The following is a 24,567-nucleotide window of genomic DNA, read 5'->3' on the forward strand; positions in this document are numbered from 1 at the left end:
CAAGGAAGAAATAAACGCATAGAAAGATGGAGAAAGAGAGAGATATGAAACAACATTAGCAATGGAATGCTGAGTACAATTTCTACGTGGCTTATGGATAGCAATGGGTAAGTCAAGACTAGGATCGAAAGGAGACCCATCAAAAGGATTAGAAGTACTAGAAGGACTTAAGACTGGTAATGTTGATTGGTTAGGAGCAGTGGTGGTGGTATTGTCAACTTGCTTTCTTTTATGCCATGTGCCTCTAGTAAAGGTCTTCAAAGTAGGTTCACCATGCTCCCCCTGAATTAAAGGTTGTTCTTGCTCCCCCTGGATTAAAGGTTGATCCTATTCATGTCATGTTATACCATCTTCAAGCTCAATAGAGTGATCTTCTATCGTAGGCACATCAACCTCCAATGGAGCAATTAAAGGCATTTCTTCACTTGCAGACTCCCCCCCCCCCTCGAAGAGGTGCATGAGATGGAAAATAAGCCTTTGTTTCCCAAAAAATAACATCCATAGTGAAAACCATAGTTGCCAAGGCATTGCCTTGGCGTCCAGGCGCCTTGCTCCCGCCTTGATTTCTGGTGTCAACTTGTTTTTTAGCCCCCTCAACCACCTTGATTCGCCTAACCGCCGTAACAACTATGGTGAAAACTATTTCTGGGAAAGAGGATGGTAACACTTATACCCCTTCTGGGTAGCATAATATCCCAAAAAAATTCAATGTAACCCCTTTGGATCGAACTTGCCACTGACATGATGATTGCGAGCAAAAATCACACAACCAAAAACTATGGGAGGCACTACAAAAGAAGAGGAACCCAATAACTCCTCAAGAGGGCAACGAGAAGCCAACACCCGAGAGGGTAGTCGATTGATAAGATAGGCTGCCAAAAGAACTACATCACCCCAAAAACGAGAAGGAACATTCATTGCAAACATCAACAATCTAGCAACTTCCAAGAGGTGACGATTCTTCTGTTCAGCCGCACCATTTTGGGTAGGGGTGTCCACACATTAGGTCTAATGTATAATCCCATGAGCAAACACATAGGCCTGAAGAGAACCATCGATGTATTCCTTCCCGTTGTCAATGCGAAGAATTTTCACCATGGCATCAAATTGTGTCTAGATCATTTTGTGGAACAGTTGAAAACAGGAGAATACATCGCTCTTCTGCCGCATAAGATACACCCAAGTAGTACGGCCGAAATAGTCAATGAACGAGACAAACCAGCGATAACCAAATGTAGAAACACAACAGGCAGGACCCCAAACATCAAATGGATTAAACCAAAGGGAATTAAAATTCTATTATCCGAAACAGGGTAAACAACTCTAGTTTGCTTTGCGAAAATGCAAGCATCACAATTAAAATAGTTCGGTTTACAATGCTTTACTAAACTAGGTAATAAAGTAGATAAAACGCCTAGAGGAGAGTGGCCCAAACGACGATATGGAAATCGTCAAAGAAGACGTTGAAGAATCAGAAGTAGAGGCCAAAGCAGATTGAGAACAATCAAGCAAGTAGAGACCACCAACAACTTTACCATTGCCAATCGTACGACCTATCACCAAGTCCAGGAAAAGACAATGAGCAGGAAAGAAAATTACTTTACAATTTATATCCGTGTAAGACGACAATAGAGAGTAAATTAGTAGAAAATTTGGGAACATGAAATACAATTGGAAGGGATAAGGAAGAAGTGCACTTAATGATGCCCTTCCCAAAAACAGGGAAAAGGGAACCATCAACCACACGAATACCATTACCTAATAAAGGAGAATATTGAAAAAAAATTGAGTAGGAGAACCGGTCATATGATCAGTATCACCGGAGTCAATTATCTAGGAATTGGATACGACTGAGGTACTATGGCCACCACAAGAAATACTTGAATGGGAGGAGGAAGACAAAGAAGGCAAGTCAGAGGACCCTGGCAGAGAGGTGGCCGAAGCTGTAGATGGAGCTGATGAAGAAGATGAGTCTAGCCAGGCCATCAGACGACGTAGGTGCTGGAGTTCCTCCTGAGAAAGTGAATGGTCAGAAGCAGTTTCCTCAGATTAAGTCTGATTGGCTCTGGCGCTGGGGGAAAGGGCATATCGAGGTCCGCCATGATATATGTATAAATATCGAGCGATATGGCTTCCATGGCATCGCCATGGACGCCATACCACGATATATGGGTATGTCGACCGATATTTGAACATTTAATGTATAAAAGTCAGGTTTATATTTTATTTTTTTTAAAAACGATTGAATAACTTAGATGCTTTTTTGTTAATGTGTATTGGAGGTGTAACTTGAAAAGTTACACCTGCAATACACATTATCATAAAACTTAAAAATATTAAACATAATAACTTATACCCTAATGGGGGGAAATAGAAATCGCAAAGGGAAAATCGAGAGGAGAGGGATCGTGACTCTGGCAATGGTAACTTCCTCGCTTCCTGCAACTCTCGAGTCTCGGCAGCCTTCGAACAAGTTCGAAATTCGAACTTCTCCGGCAATCTCTAGGACTCCAACTCTCCAAGTAAGTAAATTTTTTTTTTTTTTTTAATTTGGATCTTCTTCCTCCTCCCAGGCAGACCTCGTCTTCTTCTTCTTAACTTCTTCTTCTTCAATTCTTCTCCTCCCAGCCTCCGGTAGTGATTACCCGAGTAGTATCGTTTTTTTTTGTTTTTCTCTTGCCTTGCTTCCTCCTCCCAGCGAGACCTCTTCTTCTTGATTCTTCTCCTCCCGGCCTCCGGTAGTGATTACATGATAGTATCGTTATTTTTTTTTTTCTCTTTCCTTGCACAACCACATTTACACACACAGAGACAGAGGAGAGTCCAGAGACGAGGGGGATTTATTTCGATTAGTAGTCCTCGACTCCTCTCGGTTTTTTTTTTTTCTTTTCTTTTTCTTCTTTGCTTGTACGATCACAGAGACAGGGACATAGTCGAGAGACAGAGGGGGAGGGATTTATTCCGATCGTCTTGTAACCATAGTCCTCTCGGTTTTTTTTTTTTTCTTCTTTGCTTGTAGATCCAGACAGCAGGACATAGTCGAGAGACAAAGGGGGAGGGATTTATTCCACAGTCTTGTAACCATAGTCCTCTCGTTTTTTTTTTTTTTTTTTCTTCTTCTTGCCTTGCAACTAGCTTGCTTACGATCAGGACCTTGGGACTTCTTGCCTTGCATTTTTTTTTTTCTTCTTGCCCGCACAGTGCACACATACACACAAGTGTCACACACAGAGCAGGGAGAGAGTCGAGAGACGAGAAGGGGGAGGGATTTATTAAAGCCGAACTATCTCTGTTTTTGTATTTTTTTCCTTTTTCTTTCCTTGCAGTTGCAGGGTTGCACAGTCACAGAGAAGGTGTTTGTTTTTTATTTTTTCTTCTTCTTACCTTGCACACATGCACACAGCCACAGGCCCACACTTACACACACAGAGACAGGGAGAGAGTCGAGAGACAAGGGGGGGAGGGATTTAATAGTTATTACAGCCAGTAGTCCATCACTATTCACCGATTTCACTCACGTCTCGATCACAGACTCACATGTCACACACACAACAGCAGCAAGCACATATTCAACTCCATAATTTCAGTTTTTTTTTCCCCCTCCATCCATTAATGTTAATCTGCTAAAAACCAGTACTTGGATTTTGTGTTTTGACTGTTTTCCATCCTAGTTCAGCTTAATGTTAATATGCTAAAAACCAGTTTAATTGTTTTTTTTTTTGTTTTGTTACCTTTGTAGTCTACTAGTCTCTTTCACTCAACTAATGGATGGTTCTACACCAATTAGTAGTGGGGGTGAAAATATTGCAAGTACTGGACCTACTCCAGGATATGATCCAAGCAAAGACCCAGCAAGAAAGGCCAAATCAAATGACCCTGGGTGGAAGTATGGGTATTGGCCAGATCTAACAAACAAGAATGTTGTTAAATGCACCCTTTGTGGCAAAGAAATGAGTTGTGGAATTCAAAGATTGAAGCAACATTTGGTGAGTGGATATGGAGACGTTATTAAGTGTACCAAGACGAATGATTCTATTTCTCAAGTGATGAGGGAAGCTCTAAATAAAAAAAAGAAGAAACAGATTACAGAAGTATTGGATGATGATGATGCTTTAGAAGTTGGAGGGCAAATACAATTAGAAGATACACTAGAAGGACAATCCCAGACTCCTACAGCTGCTAGGGTGGCTCCTAGCTCTGGGACAATTGCTAAGAAAAGAAAGGTTACTCAGCCTCAAGTAAGGGGTCCCATGGATGCTCATGTTAGACGGACTCCTGAGCAAGTAGTCAATGAGAGGCATAATAGTAGTTCTACTCAGACTACTATAGAGAACCGTTTTAGGACACCAGAACAAAAAGCCAGAGTTGATTATCACATTGCTAAGTGGATGTATCAGCAAGGTATCCCATTCAATGCTATTAAGGCAAGGACCTTTGAGGTGATGTGCGAGTCTATTGCACAATATGGTTCTGGATATATTCCACCTTCATATCATCAAGTGAGAGTGTCATTGTTAAGAAATGCTGTGAATGAAACTGCAGAGATGAAGAAAAAATATGAAGAGTATTGGAAGCAGTATGGGTGCACTCTTATGTCTGATGGATGGACGGATAAACGGGGAAGGCACTTAATTAATTTTCTCGTTAACTGTCCAAAGGGGACTTATTTCATGGGATCTGTTGATGCATCTGGTATGGTTCAAAGTGCACAAATGCTATTTGAATTGCTTGATAGCAAAATTGATGAGATTGGTGAGGATTATATCATTCAAGTTGTGACTGACAATGCTTCAAATTATAAGTTGGCTGGTAAAATGCTTATGGAAAAGAGAAGAAAGCTATACTGGACTCCTTGTGCAGCCCATTGTTTAGACCTGATGTTGAAGGATATAGGTGGTCTGAAAGACTTTAAGAATGTGATAGGTAAGGCAAAAAAAATAACCACCTTCATCTGCAGGCACACACGTCTTCTTGATGCAATGAGGAAAAGAACTGGACAAAAGGATCTTGTGAGAGCTGTAGTTACTAGATTTGCAACTGCTTGTTTGACATGTCAGAGTTTGGTTAAGCATAAGGATGCATTGAAGCATTTGTTTATTTCTGATGAGTGGAAGGGTTCCAATTTGTCAAAGACAGAGGCTGGAAAGAAAGTGGAAGAAACGGTGTTTGTTGTACCATTTTGGAACACTGTGGAAGATTTTATTAGAGCATCAAAGCCACTTATTGTTGTTTTGAGGATTGTTGATGGTGATGAGAGGCCTGCTATGGCTGAGGTTTATGTTGCTATGGAAGAGGCAAAATAGAAAATCCGTGAAAATTTAACACATAAAGAACGGCTGTGGAAGAAAATTATAAATATCATTGACAGGCGTTGGGAGTGTCAGATGGAGCGTCCATTGTATGGAGCCGCACTATTTCTTAATCCCGAATAATTTTTCATGTTCAAGGAAAGTGAAGATGGCAAACTAATTGCCAATCTACACATCTCATTGATTAATGTCATGACCAGACTGGTGGATGACCCTGCTATACAAGACAAGATAACTTTGCAAATTGATGAGTATAGATTTTCAAAGGGTTCTTTTAGGAGGGATATGGCGATTAGACAACGGACAACCATAAATCCTAGTAAGTAACCTAGTATTTTTAGTTTGTACCTACTTTGTATGCTACTATGTCTATGATGCATTACTATTAATTCAGTTTTTTTATTATATTTTTATAGTTACTTGGTGGAGTACAAATGGAGGTCGTGCTTTTGAGCTTTCAAAGCTTGCACGACGCATATTAGGCCTTTGTTGCTCTTCTTCTAGTTGCGAGCACAATTAGAGCACATTTGAGTTTGTAAGTATTAACTTACATGATTACATTTACATTTAATTTATTTTTTAGACTTTTTTTTTCACTTTTGTTATGTCTCTTATTGAAAAATGAATTTTTTTTTTTTTCTCTCTTGTTTATGAATTCAGATTCATACCAAGAAGAGGAATAGACTGGAACATTCTCGTTTGAATGATCTAGTCTATGTTCAATACAATAGCCACCTCCAAGAAAGGTTTCAACAAAGACATGAGTTGGAAGGCAAAAACAAAAAATATGATCCACTAATTCTTGATGAGTTGGATTGGTCTAGTGAGTGGATGGTTACCCAGCCAGTGGAAGATTTAGTCCATCCCAATGATGATCTCACGTGGGACGATGTTGGTAGAGCAATGGGGGCATCGATTGAAGCCCCCATCCGACTAAGGAGAACTCAAGCATCAACCTCTAGAGTCAATGTGACATATTCACGCCGTGGACATGGTAGAGGGAGAGGTAGCTCAAGGATGGCTAATGTTCAGTATGACTCTGAACCAGATGAAGACGAGGAAGAAGAGGAAGATGATGTGAATGACGACGAGAATGTCGTAGATGACTATGATGGTGTCGAAGAGCCACGACAAGAAAATCTGCCAAATGCAGATCTTTTAGATGAATATGATAATTAATTAGTTTTGGACCTTTTAGATTGTTTAAACTTTGAAGTTTGAACTTTAAACTTTGATCTTTGAAGATTAGTTAAGGACTTAAGGTTATCCATATTTGGTATTTTGGTTGATTACTTGACTTTAAATTTTGATCTTTGATTACTATTATACTATATTCAGTTATCTATCTTAAATTATTTTTTTGCTTTTGAATACATAATTTCCTCTCCTCTTTCATCAAATTCATATATATTAATATATACCTATTACTTTGTTTAGGTTGCTTTGCTCCAAATCACACACACTGAAGAAAGACTATTGCTATCAAGCTTCAATAAACAAGTTAGCCATTTAGCCTATCATTTGATTTTTACTATTGCTTTCAATTATTTGATAGGCTAATCTATATTTTCATACTTTCATATACACTAATGGATATTACACTTTCATGAATTAAACCATAGTATATTAGTAGTACACTTTCATGTTGATTTTTTATGTTATAGGACATATATTATAGCATACTAAATGACATTAAAAATAGAGAAAATAAAAAAAACATGGTCGACATGCTCGCCATGGCAACGCCATGGTGGGCGACATGTCGATATATCGACGTGACACCCCTCCACTGACTTGGATCGCCGTGACAACTATGATTGGGACACCCATGTAATTTTCAACACCTGTCTTTTGTATGTATTTCCTTCCCACAAAAATCGCACTTCACTGGGACGCAATCAGGAGTGGAACAATCACCAGTACCACCACGAGAAAGGCCCCCACGAGATGAACTCTGTGGACTAGAGAAAAGGGTTGATCGTTCGTAGGTAATAAGGTGAACCATAGCATTACAATGGTTATCCTCTGATTGCACCATGGCATAAGCCTGCTCAAGTGTAGGAAAGGGATCACGATTCAGGACATAAGCTAGAATCTGATCAAACTCAATATTGCCAGTAAGGAAATCAAAGACACGGAGACCATTTTCCAATTTTTAAAGGCAGTAGCATCAACATCACAGGTAGCGGTAAAAGGCCCATAAAAATCCAACTATTGCCACATGCTACACAGCTCGGAATAATACTGGGAAAGAGAGAACTCATGTTGTTTAGTAGCATGTATTTTTTGGCAGAATTACCAACCTGTAAATAAGTGTCCTTGGCAGTCTTCCAAATTTTGGCAGCAGTATTGAGAAGAAGATAACCCTCAGCAATTTAAGAATCCATGGAATTGATGAGATATGACATCACAAGAAAGTTGGATGTCACCCATTCATCTTGAGAAGGACCAGCATCAATAGGCTTAATAGATGCCCCTGTAATGTAGCCAGAAAGACCACGAGAACCAGTGGCAAGGTAGCAAGACCGCGACCACATCAAATAATTCCTCCCATTCAATTTAATGGAGCTAGCAGGGAACGTAAGGAAGTCACGTTGATTAGCAACTTCGTGTCCAATAGATGCGGAAGAGATCTAAGAGTCGGCCATAGTTGTTGGTCAGGGAAGAACTCAACAAAACATCAACACCGTGCAAGGGATCCCTCAAAGAACATCCCAATGGAAGAGGATTTAAAACATGGCAGGGATAAAGACCCTTTGTGGGGGACATAATTCACCACCAAGGGTGAAGAAGAGGAGGCAGAGGTGTGCGGTGGAATCACGACCGAGAGAAAGAGGAGGCGACGACAACGGTGGTGGTGTTTGGCAATGCTAGAGGCCAGACCGAGAGAGAGGGTGACGGTAGCGGTACCTGGCGGCACTGGGAGGGGAGAGAGAGAGAGAGAGAGGGCGGGAAGGCCTGGTGGTGGCTGACGGTGCAAAAACCGAGAAAAGGAGGGAGAGGAAGGTGTTCTAGGATTTCGTGATGGTAAGCATTAGGGTTAGGATCCACATTTACCATGTTGAGAGTAGGGATAATGGCTTGTTACGAATGGTCACAGCCCCTCTTTATTTATAATGAGCTGGAGAACATTCCAGAATAGGTACAAGGGCAAAAATACCCCTAGGACAAAACTTCCCTTGAACTCATATTACAACAATCTCTAAATTAGCTGGTCGTGGGCCCACAAGATATGCATGTCGACCTCCTCCTAATATGTTGGCTCAGTAGTTATGAATAGACCTTGGATATGGGCCAGGTACATGCCCATCTTACAGCCCAATCGATGGACCATATCTGCATCATTAACTGCCAAACATTCTGCCCCATACATCATAGCCAGACAAACGACTATCCAATAGAATTTTGGTTTAAACTTTAAAGGAATACGTCGATCACACAGTACCCCAGACGCACCTCTCCACTTCATCCATCCTATTTTAGTTCTTTGGATAACGTCATCTTCTATATCGCTTTCTTCATTAACTATAGAACCAAATATCTAAAATAATCACTTTGAAAAATCTCCCTCTTGTCAATATTGACCACCTCCCTAACCGTCCTCGTGTGACTAAAATTACACACCATATACTCCGTCTTTGTTCTACTTAACCTAAGACCTTTTGATTCCAAGGTTGATCTCCATAACTCCAACTTGGTGTTAATCCCTGCTTTGTCTCATCTACCAACACAATATTGTCGGCGAAAAACATGCACCAAGGGACCTTGTCATGTATGTCTCTAGTTAAACCATCTATGATCAGCGCAAACAGATAAGAGCTTAAGGCTGAACCTCGATGTAACCCAATAATAATTGGGAACTCACTACCTTGGCCTCCCATAGTGCTTTCACTAGTGACTAGTCACCACACTATCATACATATCCTTAATTATGTCAACATGGCACTCTTCTCTTCTCCAGTATATGCCAGATTAGCTCTCTTGTGACTGTTGAAAAGCTGACATTTTTTAACTGTTGAAAATACAAGGTCAAACCTTAAAAGTGGCGGATCATATGGTTTTAGATGGGAGCCTGTACTTGACGTGTGGCTCAGCCATGGGTCTACTTCTACAACCTATCAAACAGTTGGTTTGTCGAGATGGGCCCTCCACAGTTCACATGGCTCAAAAAGAGGTGACCATCAACTCAAGACTCTCTTGATGGCCATGAAGAAAAACCAGCCATACATAATATATAACATTTATATTACTATTTATTATATACAAAGGCAGTCATACACAGGTGGATTTATCTCCATCAGCTTTGTGTACTGACAGGTACAGTTTTCCAGTGTAGCTCTGATGTTGAAATTCCTGCCACAAAGGATAAAGAGACTGCTATGCCTTTCTAGCAATGAGTTTTACACCCTTTCTAATGAATTCCTTTTAACTTATCCAAAAATAAATATAGGTACTTAGTGAAAGTTACCTAACAGAACAATACACAGGAACCATAAATAACAGAGATTATGTCTAGAAAGGATAAGAAACACCTATCGTTTCGTTGCATTTTCAAATCCAGTACCAAAGGCACATGCATGGCAACCTCATCTATTAGAATCAAAATAGACAGAAAGTATCAGGAAAAACTTCACAGTCGCTGCTAAGACACCCAACCCTTTTTTTCCAGGAGGTTGGTTAAGTAGCTGGCAAGACAAACTCGAAATAAAGGCAAGCTTTTTCTTCCCTTCTATTTTCACCCTGTAGGACGAGAGGGGGTTGAATAAATAATTTCATATTCCTGCATATAATTGATCAGCTTTACAACAAATGTCAACTTAAAATAGTTAAAAAAAAAAATTTGCAATATTTGAAAGAAACAAAATGTACAGACTGAAACCAGCACAACAAACAGGAAAAAATCAGCAAACAATAACTCAGGAAGACAATGGAAATGTAGCTATCCAGAATTGTGAAAGATCATATTACAGTAAAGAAATCAGGCACCCAAAACGCTACATATCATACAGAAATGGTGGATCAGGGTTAAGGAACCTCAACTATTATAAACAAAAGAGAAGCAACATAAACTTACTGGTTTCTTTGGGGAAGGTATCTTCAGTTGGAATGCAGGCTGAACATCTTCTCTGGGTGTTATCTTTGGCAAGCCTAAGCTTTGATCGAACACAGTAAGTGAATCCAACAGCTCACTGCTCTTGTCAGACTGACAGCAACTGGTTGAAATGCCTGCCCAGACAAGTTGTAAATCTCTAGTTTTTTAGGCATCTCAAAGCCCCAGACAGTATATAGTGTGAAAAAGTAACATAAGACTCACCATCTTTCACTCCAAGTTGATTTCCAGATGAAACAGGAACCTGCTCATCACCTTTCTCTTGCACTTCATCAATACCTGGATCAGCTGTGACCAAATGAGTTTCTTTGCTGCATTGATTGTAATTTACTAAATTGTTGTCTGTAAGATGACTATTTTCCACAGATGGCATCTTTAATTCTGGTAAAGATTTTGTTGCAGGTATATGCATCGGCAGTAGGCCATCTGAATTTAACTTACTGTGAGTAGGTTCACTGAGTTTTAACCGTTTCTTGTCCTGTTCATTAGAAGCCAACTGTACAGTATTAGAAGAAGCTAATCTACCCTTCTTGGCTGCATTGCTAATTAGCTTTGCACCATTGTAATCCATAGATGATCCTGAAATTGTTTCCTTCTGTTGGCCAGATTTAAGCTGAAGCTTCAGCTCATTTTCTCGAATGGCAATCTGCTGTCGTAAGCTCTCTAGGTTGTTGTTTTTCCCATTCATACCTTGGTTATTTCCACGATCTCGGCCTGCCACCATCTTATTGGCAGGATCAACACTTCGAACAGAGGATCCCTGCTCAACAAAAGATGGTCCTGAATTCCTAGAACTGGCTCCATGGATTTTAGTCAGTGATGACATGAAAGTACGACCCAACGCCATTTTCTTCAGATTCACTTGATTACTTGTAGTTCGTCGCAACATTTCCGATTTTGATTGCAAAGAAATAGGTGGTTTCTTAGATCCATCGACTCCAAGTGAGTTTCTTTTCTTTCTTGCAGTCCTTTCTGTTTTATCTCCTTCGGAACCACTTCCACTGTCATCATCTGAAAAGCTTATCACAAGATTATTTTTTGCTCGAGAAGGCAAACGCCATCCAGGAGTGTTGTGATTACCTAACTTAGATGGCATCGGATTTGTCCCAAAGTGCTTACTGTAATTTTTTTTGCCGGAAGTCCAAGGTTGAATGTGACTAGAACTTGCAGGGCCATTTCCAGACACAGATTTCCCTGCTGCACATTAGAGAGGATCTGGCAGAATAAGCTATATTCACATGGACAATAACTACTGTTATGCAACACAGTGGCCTCGTTACTCTAATACATTATCACTTGAAATGCCATTAAGGTATGAACAAAAATATATTCATTCTGTGTTGTACTTTTTGTTATGCATAAGCTGCACATCTTCAGGTGTTTTTTCTGGAAATGAGAGCCCTAGTGCAGGTAGCCATAAATGTAGCATCTAAATGCCAAAATCTCGGCCCTTGTTGTCATATTTCATAGTATTGAAATTTGTTTTATGCCCCAAGTATTCATCCATTAATCCCTTCAATTGATTTCTGCAGAAAGAAGCTCTCCTCACAGAAGCGAGAAACCACTAAATTAATGGAGAATGTCAAGGAAGATAAGGAGAGGAGGCACAAGAGAATTCACCCTTCTTCAAAAAAGAGAGAAGTGGGCTGGAGATATTTCCATTAAAAGAAAAGAAAAGTGGAACGTGTTGTGAAAATGACAAATTTCCCCCATGTGATGTGTGTGCTCTTCATATGAAACAAGTGCTGTACAAATTGGAAGTTTAGAAAGTTGGAAATCCATCTTTTAATTAGTAAAGCATATTAAGGGACTATATCAAATAAGTGAGATTTAGCTGTTTGGATATGCCAATGCAATAGTTTTGATTGCCCGCTAAAGACTAACTTAATCGGCTATTGCTGCTTAATCTGAACTTTCTAAATTAACTTTTAGCTCAATCCGAGATTTTGAGTAAGAAAGTATCAAAACATATACCCATTTCCTAACTAAATTAAAATCCAAATCCCACCATATATCATTTTTGTTAGGCCTTGGCCCTCATAAAGAAATGATCTGGTTCCTAATGCTATTGGACACAAGTAGTAACTTTTTATATTCTAGCAAGTATAACAACTGCTACAATTTGTCATTCAGTTTAAGAAAGTGAATTAAAATGTCAGGGTTGTTACACAAATGAATTAAGAAGTTATGCTTCAAATATTCTCTTTAGGTCTATAAAACGCCATTCTACTTCACAAAAGCATAGTAGTGGGGTAAGTTTCCTCAGTCGCATGTGGCTACTTATGACTATCTATCTTCCTCTAGTATAATACATTGATACAGTTACATTAGAACATTGACCTCGTATGGAGGCCTGAATGCAAGTTTGGGAGGCCCAGAACACGCAGGTGGCAGTTCAATGGGCTGAAAGTAAGCTTTGGGTAGCTATACTATAGGTTGGGGCTTTTATTTTCTTGGATTTCATTGAAGTTGGTCTGATTTATAAGCCCATAAAGCGGAATGTAATTTAGTACACGAAATTAGTAATTAAGTTAAGTGTTTGAGTTAATTTAGGATTTCTAATAGCTTTTAAGAATTCTATTTTGAGTTTATTTACTTTAAGTCAGTAAGAAAGAGTTATATATGTAATACAACACCCCCCCCCCCGGGTCAATATGATTTGAGTAGAGAGTTTTTTTTTTCAGAGTTTTGGAGCTGTTGAGCATGGCATACAAGATTGGTATACCAAACCTGATTACTTATCCTCTTCTTCTCCATTGATTACAAGGATAGTTTCTGAAATTCTGCTATATTCTTCAATTCTTCTTCCGTTTTCTGTTCGTAATTTCTGTTTCAAGTTCTGGTTACAGTTCCAGTTTCATATTCTTATCTCTTGACATAATTTCTTCACAGTGATGCAGGTTCATCATAGATATTGGCTTATTTCTTTAGAAATAGGCCTAGGGTTGGGTTATATACATGTTGGGCCTTTGTTCCCAAGGGTTTTCTATGTATTAGGCTACTTTAATGAGCCTAAACTAGGGGTACATAGGTTGCATACGGGATTAGCCCAATACTTAGTTTATTTTTATGTTTTCTAATTGAACCGGTTCAAATTGGTTGCATCCAATTGGTTCAATTTAAGTGATCATGTGGCTTGGTTAAGTGGTTATGTGACAACTTAAGTGGTCATGTGATGTAAGTGAGGCTGGATTAGGACTCTATAAGTCCAGCCATGTTTTGAGTCTATTTCCTTTAGTATTTTAGTTTTCTAGTCAATTTAAATTACCTAATAGGTTAGGGATAGGATTAGACCATTCCTTTTTAGTGTCTAAGTCTATTTTTGAGTCTTCTATATAAGTTTGTAAGGGAGGCCAGCATTGTACACGAATTTGATTAATGAAAAGCTTTTGTTTGCTGCCATTGTTGCTGCCCTGCTCTGTTGAGTGTTGCTCCTTTTGAGTGTGCATCCTTGTGGATCTCAAGGTGGAAAGGGACCGGTGGAATCTGGTTGACTTCTTACGCCGTGAAGGCTGGGAGGATCTTCTTCAATTCGAAGGTGGTTCTATCCTTCACATCTGTTTAAGCTGCTGCCAGTGGAATCTCCAATAAGTTTGACGCCAAAATTCTTCTTCTAATCCTCTAATCCTTTCCCCCAATTGATCCCCTTTATTTTTTGTTTGAATCCCATAAACCTTATAATGTAGTCCTAGATAGGAGAAATCCCACTAGGAACCAGGGGAATAGGGTTATGTAATAGGGCTGGCCGAAAGGGTAGATTTGGTTAATTAGGGCAAAATTAGGGTTAGGGTTAGGGTTTCGAGCTAGGGTTTTATTTGGTAATGATGTGCAGGTTTTTAGGAGTCTATTGGTGTAGATTTGGATGGATTTGGATGAAATTGGAAATCCAAGGTTTTGGGTAGGAGGCCTTATGAAAATGGACTGTTTGTAAAATCTAGGGTTTAGGGGCAGATTTTAGGAAAGGGCTTATAGGGTTTTAATATGCAGGTTTAGGGGATCCTAATGATGTAAAGAGATTAGGGTTTGAAGGGGTTGTAAAATTTTGCTGTTGGGGGCAGAATCGGTTCGATTATGCAGGTTTAATGGAGTGAGGGAATGGAGGGGTTAGAAGAAGATATTGGGTGTCAAACTTACTGGGGATTCCACTGGCAGCAGCTTGAACAAATGTGAAGGATAGAGCCACCTTCGAATTGAAGAAGATCCTCTCAGCCGTCACGGCGTTAGGAGTCAACCGGATTCCACCAGTCCCTTTCCACCTTGATAGAACCACAAGGATGCACACTCACAAGGAGCAACACTCAACAGAGTAGGGCAGCAGCAATGGCAGCAAACAAAAGCTTTTCATTAATCAAATTCGTGTACAATGCTGGCCTCCCTTACAAACTTATATAGAAGACTCAAAAATAGATTTAGACACAAAAAAGGAATGGCCTAATCCTATCCCTAACCTATTAGGTAATTTAAATTGACTAGAAAACTAAAATACTAAAGGAAATAGACTCAAAACATGGCTGGACTTATAGAGTCCTAATCCAGCCTAACTTACATCACATGACCACTTAACCAAGTCACATGATCACTTAAATTGAACCAATTGAATGCAACCAATTTGAACCGGTTCAATTAAAAAACATATAAATAAACTAAGTATTGGGTTAATCCCGTATGCAACCTATGTACCCCTAGTTTAGGCTCATTAAAATGGCCTAATACATAGAAAACACTTGGGAACAAAGGCCCAATATGTATATAACCCAACCCTAGGCCTATTTCTAAAGAAATAAGCCAATATCTATGATGAACCTGCATCAACTCTCCCCAACTTGAAAAAATTCGTCCTCGAATTTTGCAGTGATGAGGGGGAATCAACATGTGATCAGCAGCTTTGACCATCCCCAAACAAAATTCCGATGAGGCAAGAACATTGGGGGATAAAGTCTTCAATGCGTGGAGCTTTCTCTTCGAAGAACCATGGTGGCATAACAAACTATATGTGTTCTCGCCTGTGAATCGCAGAAGAATCGTCAATGTCTCGTCCATAGAGCCTTGATGTTAGCAACCTTCTCATCTAATGCATGAGACACAAGCTCCACCTCTTCAAGAGCAGCATCTTGAAGGTCATTGTTTTCCTTTGGAATGCTCTCAATCAGCTTTTTATCTTCTACTGGTTCAGCCTTATCTATATTGGTTTCTTCAACATAGATCACTTCAGTAGGATCTTCTGTTGGTGCATCTGCCATTGGTGAAACTTCAAACACAGTCGATGCCACTTGCGTTTGAGTTGACATGTTCGGCAGTCCTTGTGGTTGTACAGTCGATGTGGTCACCTTTGGTTGTAACCCTTTTAGAGTAAATAACTGGTATAGACGGTGTCGATCAGGTAGGACACACCAGTTGTTTTCAAGTTCAATCCAACCTTGTCGCTCGTCCAACCAATCACCACCTACTGCAATAAAACTCTTTGAATGTGGTACCGGCTGACACCAAGCACCATCATGGTATGAGGAACACTCAAATTCAACAAAGATTTTACTTGTAGGCATGATGCAAATCTTTCCTGACTGGGACAACATATCCACCACGGATTGTGAAATAATGTTGTTACGTCGCCTCTCATCAACAATTAATATGGTTGTGCTCCCATTGGGTAGACGAACTCGGGTCTTAAAAACGAATGGAGGTGGGTCTTTCCAGGCTTGGTTGGAGCTTCCCTCCACCATAGCTCTGATACCAATCTAATGTAGTCCTAGATAGGTAGGAGACCTACTAGGAGCCAAACAATCGGATCAAATAACGAAAGGGACTGCTGGTTTCTAATGGACAGCCATGTTTTGAGTCTATTTCCTTTAGTATTTTAGTTTCCTAGTCAATTTAAATTACCTAATAGATTAGGGATAGGATTAGGCCATTCCTTTTTAGTGTCTAAGTTTATTTTTGAGTCTTCTATATAAGTTTGTAAGGGAGGCCAGCATTGTACACGAATTTGATTAATGAAAAGCTTTTGTTTGCTGCCATTGTTGCTGCCCTGCTCTGTTGAGTGTTGCTCCTTGTGAGTGTGCATCTTTGTGGATCTCAAGGTGGAAAGGGACTGGTGGACTCTGGTTGACTCCTTACGCCATGACGGCTGGGAGGATCTTCTTCAATTCGAAGGTGGTTCTATCCTTCACATCTGTTCAAGCTGCTGCCAGTGGAATCTCCAGAAAGTTTGACGCCAAAATTCTTCTTCTAATCCTCTAATCCTTTCCCCCAATTGATCCCCTTTATTTTTTGTTTGAATCCCATAAACCCTAACTCCATTAAAGCCCAAAACCTGCAACTCGATTCTGTCCAGAATTGCAGAATTTCAAAACTCATCCAAACCCTAACCTTTTTATACCATATTGACCCCCTAGACCTGCCCATTAATACCCTATAAACCCCTTTCCCAATATCCAACCCAAACCCTAGGAATTGACCTAAATCCTAGTGTTGTCCATTCGAACCAGCAGTCCCTTTTGTTATTTGATCCGGTTGTTTGGCTCCTAGTAGGTCTCCTACCTATCTAGGACTACATTACACAGTTTCATAACCTTGTTTGCTGCCATAATTTCTGGATTTTGAAATTCTGGTTTTTGTCGGGTTTTCCAGTTCCCTAACTAGAATAGGATTTGATAGATCTTGGAGCCATCAGATTGTGATCTTACTTTGCAATCTTGTTCTAAACTTTGAAATGATCAATCTATTCAAGTTTCAGGCCAATCTGAAATGTTTTGTTCAACTTATGTAATTTTCTCCTTAGCTGGTTCTTACTATTTTCCCTATGATCCAATCTCTCATAGGATCTCACTGGCTTGAGACTAGCACTGCATTCTTCTTTATGTTTTTCCATTTTGACTTCTTATGATATTTTACAAGGTAAAAAAAAAAGCATAAATAAATATAATAAAAGAATTAAGATAATTGGTTCTTACTAAGCCTACATCCTTTATACAATAAGTGAGCGAGCAGTTGCGCTATTGCAACCTATTGGTTGCGGGTTCAACACTTGGAAACAGCTTCTCCTGCAAATCAGGGGGTAAGGCTGTGTACATTTGCCCCTCCCAAACCCTGCATTAGCGAGAGCCTTGCGCACTAGGTTGCTCTCTTTTTTAATAGGGGGAGGATATCTAATGTAGTACTAGATTGGTAGGAGACCAACTAGGAGCCAATCAACCAGGATCTATTCTGAACAGGTGAATCGGCTAGGTCAAAATAGGGTTTTTAAGTGAAATTAGGGTTAGGGTTACGGTTTGATGTATGTGTTATGTCAAGTCAAGGTAGGGGAGTCTATCAGTGAAGGTCCTGAGATGTTTTAATGGAAGGAAGTATGCTGATTTGAATTAACAGCAATATAGGGTTAGGGTTTGGGTTTTTGAAAAGAGTAAACTAGGGGAATCACGGATTTAGAGTGGGAGGATGGGGCTAGGGGTTGGATCGAGTGCTATAGGGGCAATGATGGAGAATTTGATCTAAAAAGGAGGGATTTTGTAGGCTGGTTTGGTCTGGGGCCCTGGGCAAAATTTAGGTTATGGGAATGTTGACCAGTGATGGAGGGGGGATGTTAGGGTTTGGTGGTTTAGAGGATTAGAAGAAGAAGGATGGGGATGGGGATGGGGATGCTTCCAACTTACTTGTAATGGCAGAAAATTATTGGCAGCAGCTTGATGGAGGAACTTGAATAAAAATTGAATCTTTAACTAGAACTTCAGGGAGAGCTTCAAAAGAACCACCCGGGCTTCACACCGCAAGGTGTCAATTGGATCAAACACCAATCCCACCAACGAACCACCCTGGCTTCCCACCGCAAGGTATCAATCGGATCAAACACCGATCCCACCAACCTTGATCAAACACAAGACAAAAATCTTCAATGGAGAAGAAAAGCAGCGAAAGCTTTTCATTAATATCAAAATTCGTGATCAAATTTTGCCCCTTACAACCTCATATAAAAGACACAAAAATAGACTCCTACACTAAAAACGAAAGGCCCAACCCAATCCTTAACCTATTAGGTAACTTAAACTAACTAGGAAAGTGAAATAACAAAGGAAATAGACTCAAAACATGGTTGGACGAATATAGTCTTAATCCAACCCAACTTAAATAGACACATGACAACTTAACCAATTCACATGATCACTTAAGTGATCACATGACCACTAATTACATAAAAATAAAACTAAGGAATCTCATATGGAACCTAATTACCCATATTTTAGGCCATAAAAGTGGCCTATTACATAGAAAACCCATGGATCAAAGGCCCAACATGTATGTAACCTAACCCTAGACTTATTCCCATCAAAATAAGCCTCTTTTGGTGATGTATCTGCACCAATATGAGTTGCCTCTCTACGGGCAATGTTATGAATTTATTTATTTTTTATAAGTTGCCTACAGCTAATGATGCAGATTCATCATCAAATAGGGCTTGTTTCATTGGGAATAAGTGTAGGGTTGGTATATATATATGTTAGGCCTTTGTTCCCAAGGGTTTTCTATGTATTAGGCCACTTTAGTGGGTCTGAAATAGGGGTATATAGGTTGCATACGGGATTAGCCCAATACTTAGTTTTTATTGTGTGTTTTTAATTGAACCGGTTTAAATTGGTTGCATCCAATTGGTTTAATTTAAGTGAAGTGATCTTATTGGCTAAGAGGTTCTTATATCCTATTGGCTACTAGGGAATCTTCTTTATTTTAAGTAGTTTAAGTTGTTTTTAAGTCATTAGGACTCTATTTTGAGTCTATTTGAGTTTCCTAGTCAGTTTAAGTTGCCTAATAGGTTAGGGATAAGGTTAGGCCATTCCTTTTTAGTGTCTAAGTCTATTTTTGAGTCTTCTATATAAGTTTGTAAGGGAGGCCAGCATTAGATACGAATTTGATTAATAAAAATTAGCTTTATGCTTGCTGCCTTAGCTCCATCGTGAGTGTGCCTTGTGAGTAATATCAAGGTTGAAGGGATTGGTGGATCTCCAATCGACTCCTTGCATTGTGAAGATCGGGAGGGCTGCTACTTATCTCCTTGCATTGTGAAGATCGGGAGACCCCATTGTTCATCTTCAAAGTTGTTGCCATTGAAGACCTGTAACAAGTAAGAAATTCTGCAACTATTCTTCTTCCTTCTAGAAGGTCACATACAAGGTGATTTTCGTGAGAATTCTGCCCAGCCAAATCTAACCATTAGAATCTGCTAAAAATTTGATCAAGTCTTTCTCAAACCCTAAGAGAGACTCGATTCAAATTTCAGCACCATCCACCCAGCCGATTGTCTGAAATTACAGTTTTACCCCTCTCTCCTACTTCTACTAGGAAACCTCCATAACTCCAAATCTGTCCATCAGTTTCAAACCAAACTTTCAGCATACATCCCTTACATCATTGTTGACACTCGATCCAAGTTTCAGCCCCAAACTCTCACTTTATCCCCTCCATTCCTTCACTCCATTAAAACCCAAAACCTGCAACACAATTCTGTCCAGAACTGCAGAATTTTCAAACCGTCCCAAATCCTATTATTTTTATACCATATTGACCCCCTAGACCTGCCCATTAATACCCTATAAACCCCTTTCCCAATATCCAACCCTAACCCTAGGAATTGACCTAAATCCTAGTGCTGTCCATTCGAACCAGCAGCCCCTTTTCTTATTTGATCCTGTTGTTTGGCTCCTGGTAGGTCTCCTACCTATCTAGGACTACATTAGCTAAATTCATGGAATCTGCGTCTTAACCTAGAAATAGATTTCAGATTCTGTCCACTGACCTGCAAAGCATCCCACCTAGCAGAACTGCATCTCACAGTTACGGAAATCTGGATATCACAAATTTGGGGCATCAAGCCAATTTTTACTCAACTTAATCCGTTGTGTGGTATGGCTCATGGCCTTGCATATAAATAAAGCTAAAAGGAGACAGAATACGATTAGTTTTAGGAAATCTAATCACTGTCTAATAACAAAATAAAGAAACAAATCTGAGAGGGAAAGCTGCATAGGTGTGCTATATAGGGATTTCCTAAATCAGACAATGAAACTTAAAAGATTCCTACCCATGTTTTATATAATAACCTGATTACATTACAAGAAAGAAATAATAACAACTAAACAAAAGACCCCACATCTACAATTGAATAAGATCCAAAGATATAGGAATATGACCCACAACCTATCACAACTTCAACAGCCGAGCCCCACAAGAAGATCTCCCACGCAAGCTGCAGAGATTCAGGAATTCATCGATCGACAATCTTCTAATAAATTCCCACGACTTGGCTGCTTAGCTGGACTAGAAAACCAAGCTGTAAGGTCTGGTTTGGGTCTAGTTTGGTCCAACAACTGGTGCAAGAACAATCCAGGCCCACCGTATGATATCCTCTTTTTTTTCTAATCTCAAACTGCATCATAAAGTATCTTTTATGTTTAATATATTTCAAATCATTTTAGAAGGAAAAAAGTGGGAAGGAACATACAGGAATCGTTATATAACCTTATTTAGGTGAATTCGAAATATCCATTTCTGAGAGGCTAAGAAAGATACGTATTTGCATAAGTGCATTTCTTTTTCTGAGTTCCCTAATAAATTTCACTTGGTTAAATTCATTAAATTACAAATAAACAAAATGATCAAGGAACTCATGATAAGGTTCCTAAAAAACAGTGTCTGTGTGCAATGAAACCCTGTCTTAAACGCGTGTCTAGTCACACTCCACCTCTTCAAAGTGGCACACCAATCCTTAACAATTGTCCTAGAGTCAGTCCAGTTGTCATTTCATCTAAAAGAAAGAATGCATTTAATAAGGAAGCGCTAAGATAAAAAGTAACTGTATTTGCACAGTACCATACTCTTTAGAATGGAAAGCCACCACTACGCATATGGAGAGAAAAAAAATTTAAATGCCATTTGAAGTTATCCAAGTGCCTTTTTTTTTTGGTACTCAATTTTCTAAGCGCTTGTTAGCCTAATAGTAGTTACTGAAGTAAAAATTGGGGACTATGTTGTCATAAAATTAGAACAGGGTGGATGAAGTGAAGAGGCAATTTTGGAGTGTTGTGTGATTGGAGACAATGTTGTCATAAAATTAGAACAGGGTAGATGACTGAAGAGGCAGTTTTGGAGTGTTGTGCAACTGATGCATCCAACTAAAACTCAAAAGGAAAATTCTATAAAACCACCACCGACCAATGTTGTACAGCACTTGGATGTAAATTGTCACAGAAAAAGACATAACAACAAAATGTGTAAGCTGAAATGAGGATGTTAAGATGATTAATGGAAAAACTAGCAAAACATAAAATAAGAACTGAAACTTTTTAAATGATTTAGGATTTAGGAGTAACCTTGACAGGAGATAATTTGAAAGATATGCATTAAATGTGATACAGACAGACCAAGAGAGGGAAATAAACTATGAAAATAAATGTGAATGGTTTTGGTTTGATGATAAACATAGTTCTAAACAAAGTTGAATGGTGAAATAAGATATGGGTAGCCTAACCAACAAGATATTCTTACTACTCACTAAGGCAATACCACGAATTCACTTTGGAAAACCAATCATAAAATACAAAGAAGAAAAATGCCAGAATAGACCAATGCAGTAGTGAAGTATAGTGAAGTAAAGAGAACAGCTCTAAAACCAGGGTATAACAAATCTTCCACCAAAATTTGTAGTGAAAAAGAAGTACCGGAGTTAGAACTTTGAGTGTTTGTATTTTTGTTCCCCGACTTGCTGTGATTGGGCTCAACAGGAGGCGCATTGACACTGGTGGGCTGTGCAACAGAACAAGTCGGAACGTCCTACACAAAAAATTTTGATGGAACAGAAATAAACATCCCACAAAGCGTCCGCAGGAAATTGTAGGCTTAGATGAAGAAATGCCGACGATGGCGATTTTTTCATTTTTATTTTTTTCCCATAAAGCAAAAAAAAATGCATTTCGTAAATGACACTTACCAACAAAACATGGAATTTAAACCAACTACAATAAATTTCCAAGCAAATCCATAAAGATGGTATGAAGTTTAAACACATTAAATCAACCTTCAAACCAAATAATTAACAGGACAGCACAGGAGAAGCTTGAAAAACAAAAAGTTAATAACAAACAGCAGGATAGATCGTCAACGACGTACTGAAGAAGCCAAAAAATATGAAAATGAAACCAAGCAAACACGATATCATGACTAAAATAGAAATAACTAACAGACATGCAAGATGAGTTAGGGACTTAGGGTTCGGGATGGAAATTACATCGTCTTCCGATGATGAAAGTTCGCCTTCTTCTCTGTTTCCGATGGTTTTCTCTTTGGGTTTGGAATTAGCATTTGAAGCAGCCGACATTGATGCGATAACCTTTGCCCTAAGCTGATCGATCTCCTGATTCTCCTCCCCCATCACACCCACACAGACATTCAAGCTAAACCCCCGTTTTTGCCTGTGAAGTGGCGGTTGGGATACGAATGGAATTTCTCTCTCTTCCCCTTTTTCTTTCTTTGTTAGGGAACTTTCCTCTTACAAACAGATATCGAATGATTGACGAACCATATCGACTCGGCCCTAATCCATTTTATACCCATTTCGAGCCTCGCCTTTGACTTCAAATTACGGATTCCTTACCCTAACCGATGTCCAAACTCCAAAGGCTCGAAACATGCACACCGCCACCATGCAACGACTCCGAGTCTCCTAGGCTCCTTTTGTTTGACGGGAAGGATGGGCCGTTGGGATGAGGATATTGTGGAATTGGAACCCCAGGGGGGTTAGGAACAGATTTTTTACTTTTCCTATGAATAGTAATCAAAATCATTTGTTTTTTGTTGGATTTTGAATAGTAATTATAGTATAGGTGTGTATTTTCAAGTGCCACATCAGCAGACAAAAAAACATTTAATATTCTTCACTGAGCATTTGTAAGTTCACCGCCCCATATTAATACCACGTCAACACTTTCCCACCCCAATTCTCTCACCCCACCTAACTCCCCATCAAATAAACAGGGTCCTAGCGTTCTCAACTCTGGGGCTCGAATCACCCGAGTGTCTGCTTAACATATGATTACGTGATAGACATGTGTCATTTTTACAATTTTTACATATCTTTCCAATGCATAAAAGGGTACTTATCATCACTCAACCGTACATAAGCATATAGGTAGGTGATCCAAGTTCAGTTCCCTATTTTGAATTCTACGTATTTTATATTCCTCTCTTCTTCTTTTTTTTGGAGCTTGGCATGATGCCCAGATAGTGTTCAACGCCTATCCCATTCACGACCATTTAAAGCACATAAGCAGATGTTGAATGGTGGTCGTACATGTAACAGAGCACGACTCTTCCTTATTTCTTTATCATTATTTGTACCTAATTTTATTAGGGGAGCTTTAGTTGTAACCACGTTGGGATGCAAATTTGTGGATGTATAGATCCCAAGGTCTCTTCGAATGTCAAGTTTGGCTCGATCAGATTCTACGGTTTGTGAGTTATTATTGTTTTCATCAGATTTGCCTAAAATTTCTGATTTCTGCAGATCAGGTCGATTATCCAGCTAAAACATAGCTTATAAACTCCAAATCATGTTTTGGTCCAAGAACGATGAGCGTCCGTCGTTGAGTCTAGTTTACAGTGGCTTTAGAATCACTTGGTTTTAATTTTCGAAGACTAAGATATCTCTAGTTTTGTACACGATATCAATCATGTAGATTGTGTTCTCAAAGGTTTTAAGTTGTAGGCACTATTTGGATTTGTTTTGTGTCTTTCTGTCTTGCAAAACAAGCCTTAGGGCCTTAACTTAAAATGAAACTTAGGGGTTCGCTTGGTGTACTATTTCGTCTTAGGCTATTGTACTGACATTTTTACTGTATATCCAAATGATGTTCAGTTGTATTGAGTTGGGCCAAACCCAACCTAGAATTCAACCTTATGATTCCTTCTTCTTTTATTGCACATAATAGTCTTTCCTTTATCCCTCTTTTTTTTAATATATAAATCCTCTATCACTTTCTTTAATTGGAGCAACACCACCACCACCATCATGCGGTGTTCGAGCTTGGTGGTCAACAAGGGGGGAAGGGATGCTCGGCCTCTTGACTGAACCCACTCTCTCTCCTCTCCTTCTTTTTCTCCCTCTCT

At 39.3% G+C, this 24,567-nt stretch overlaps 1 protein-coding gene across 5 annotated transcripts in view; it reads right to left on the reverse strand.

The window, feature by feature from the left end:
- LOC122649872 overlaps positions 1-22,941 on the reverse strand; it is a 35,150-nt gene extending 12,209 nt beyond the window's left edge. Inside the window, exons 1-5 of one of the 5 annotated variants that reach the window (XM_043843130.1) lie at positions 22,691-22,941; positions 22,125-22,236; positions 11,539-11,613; positions 10,624-11,430; positions 10,384-10,535 (exon numbers count right to left, since the gene is read on the reverse strand). In XM_043843130.1, coding sequence (XP_043699065.1) covers positions 10,384-10,535; positions 10,624-11,430; positions 11,539-11,613; positions 22,125-22,236; positions 22,691-22,834 — 1,290 coding nt within the window. In that variant the 5' untranslated portion in view covers positions 22,835-22,941. Of the gene's footprint in view, positions 1-10,383; positions 10,536-10,623; positions 11,617-22,124; positions 22,237-22,690 lie in introns of all 5 variants that reach the window. The other 4 variants (XM_043843129.1, XM_043843128.1, XM_043843127.1 and 1 more) reach the window with 4 other exon arrangements.
- Positions 22,942-24,567: the final 1,626 nt, after the last annotated feature.

This window comes from Telopea speciosissima, chromosome 2 (assembly GCF_018873765.1).
Source record: "Telopea speciosissima isolate NSW1024214 ecotype Mountain lineage chromosome 2, Tspe_v1, whole genome shotgun sequence".
Taxonomy (NCBI): Eukaryota; Viridiplantae; Streptophyta; class Magnoliopsida; order Proteales; family Proteaceae; genus Telopea; species Telopea speciosissima.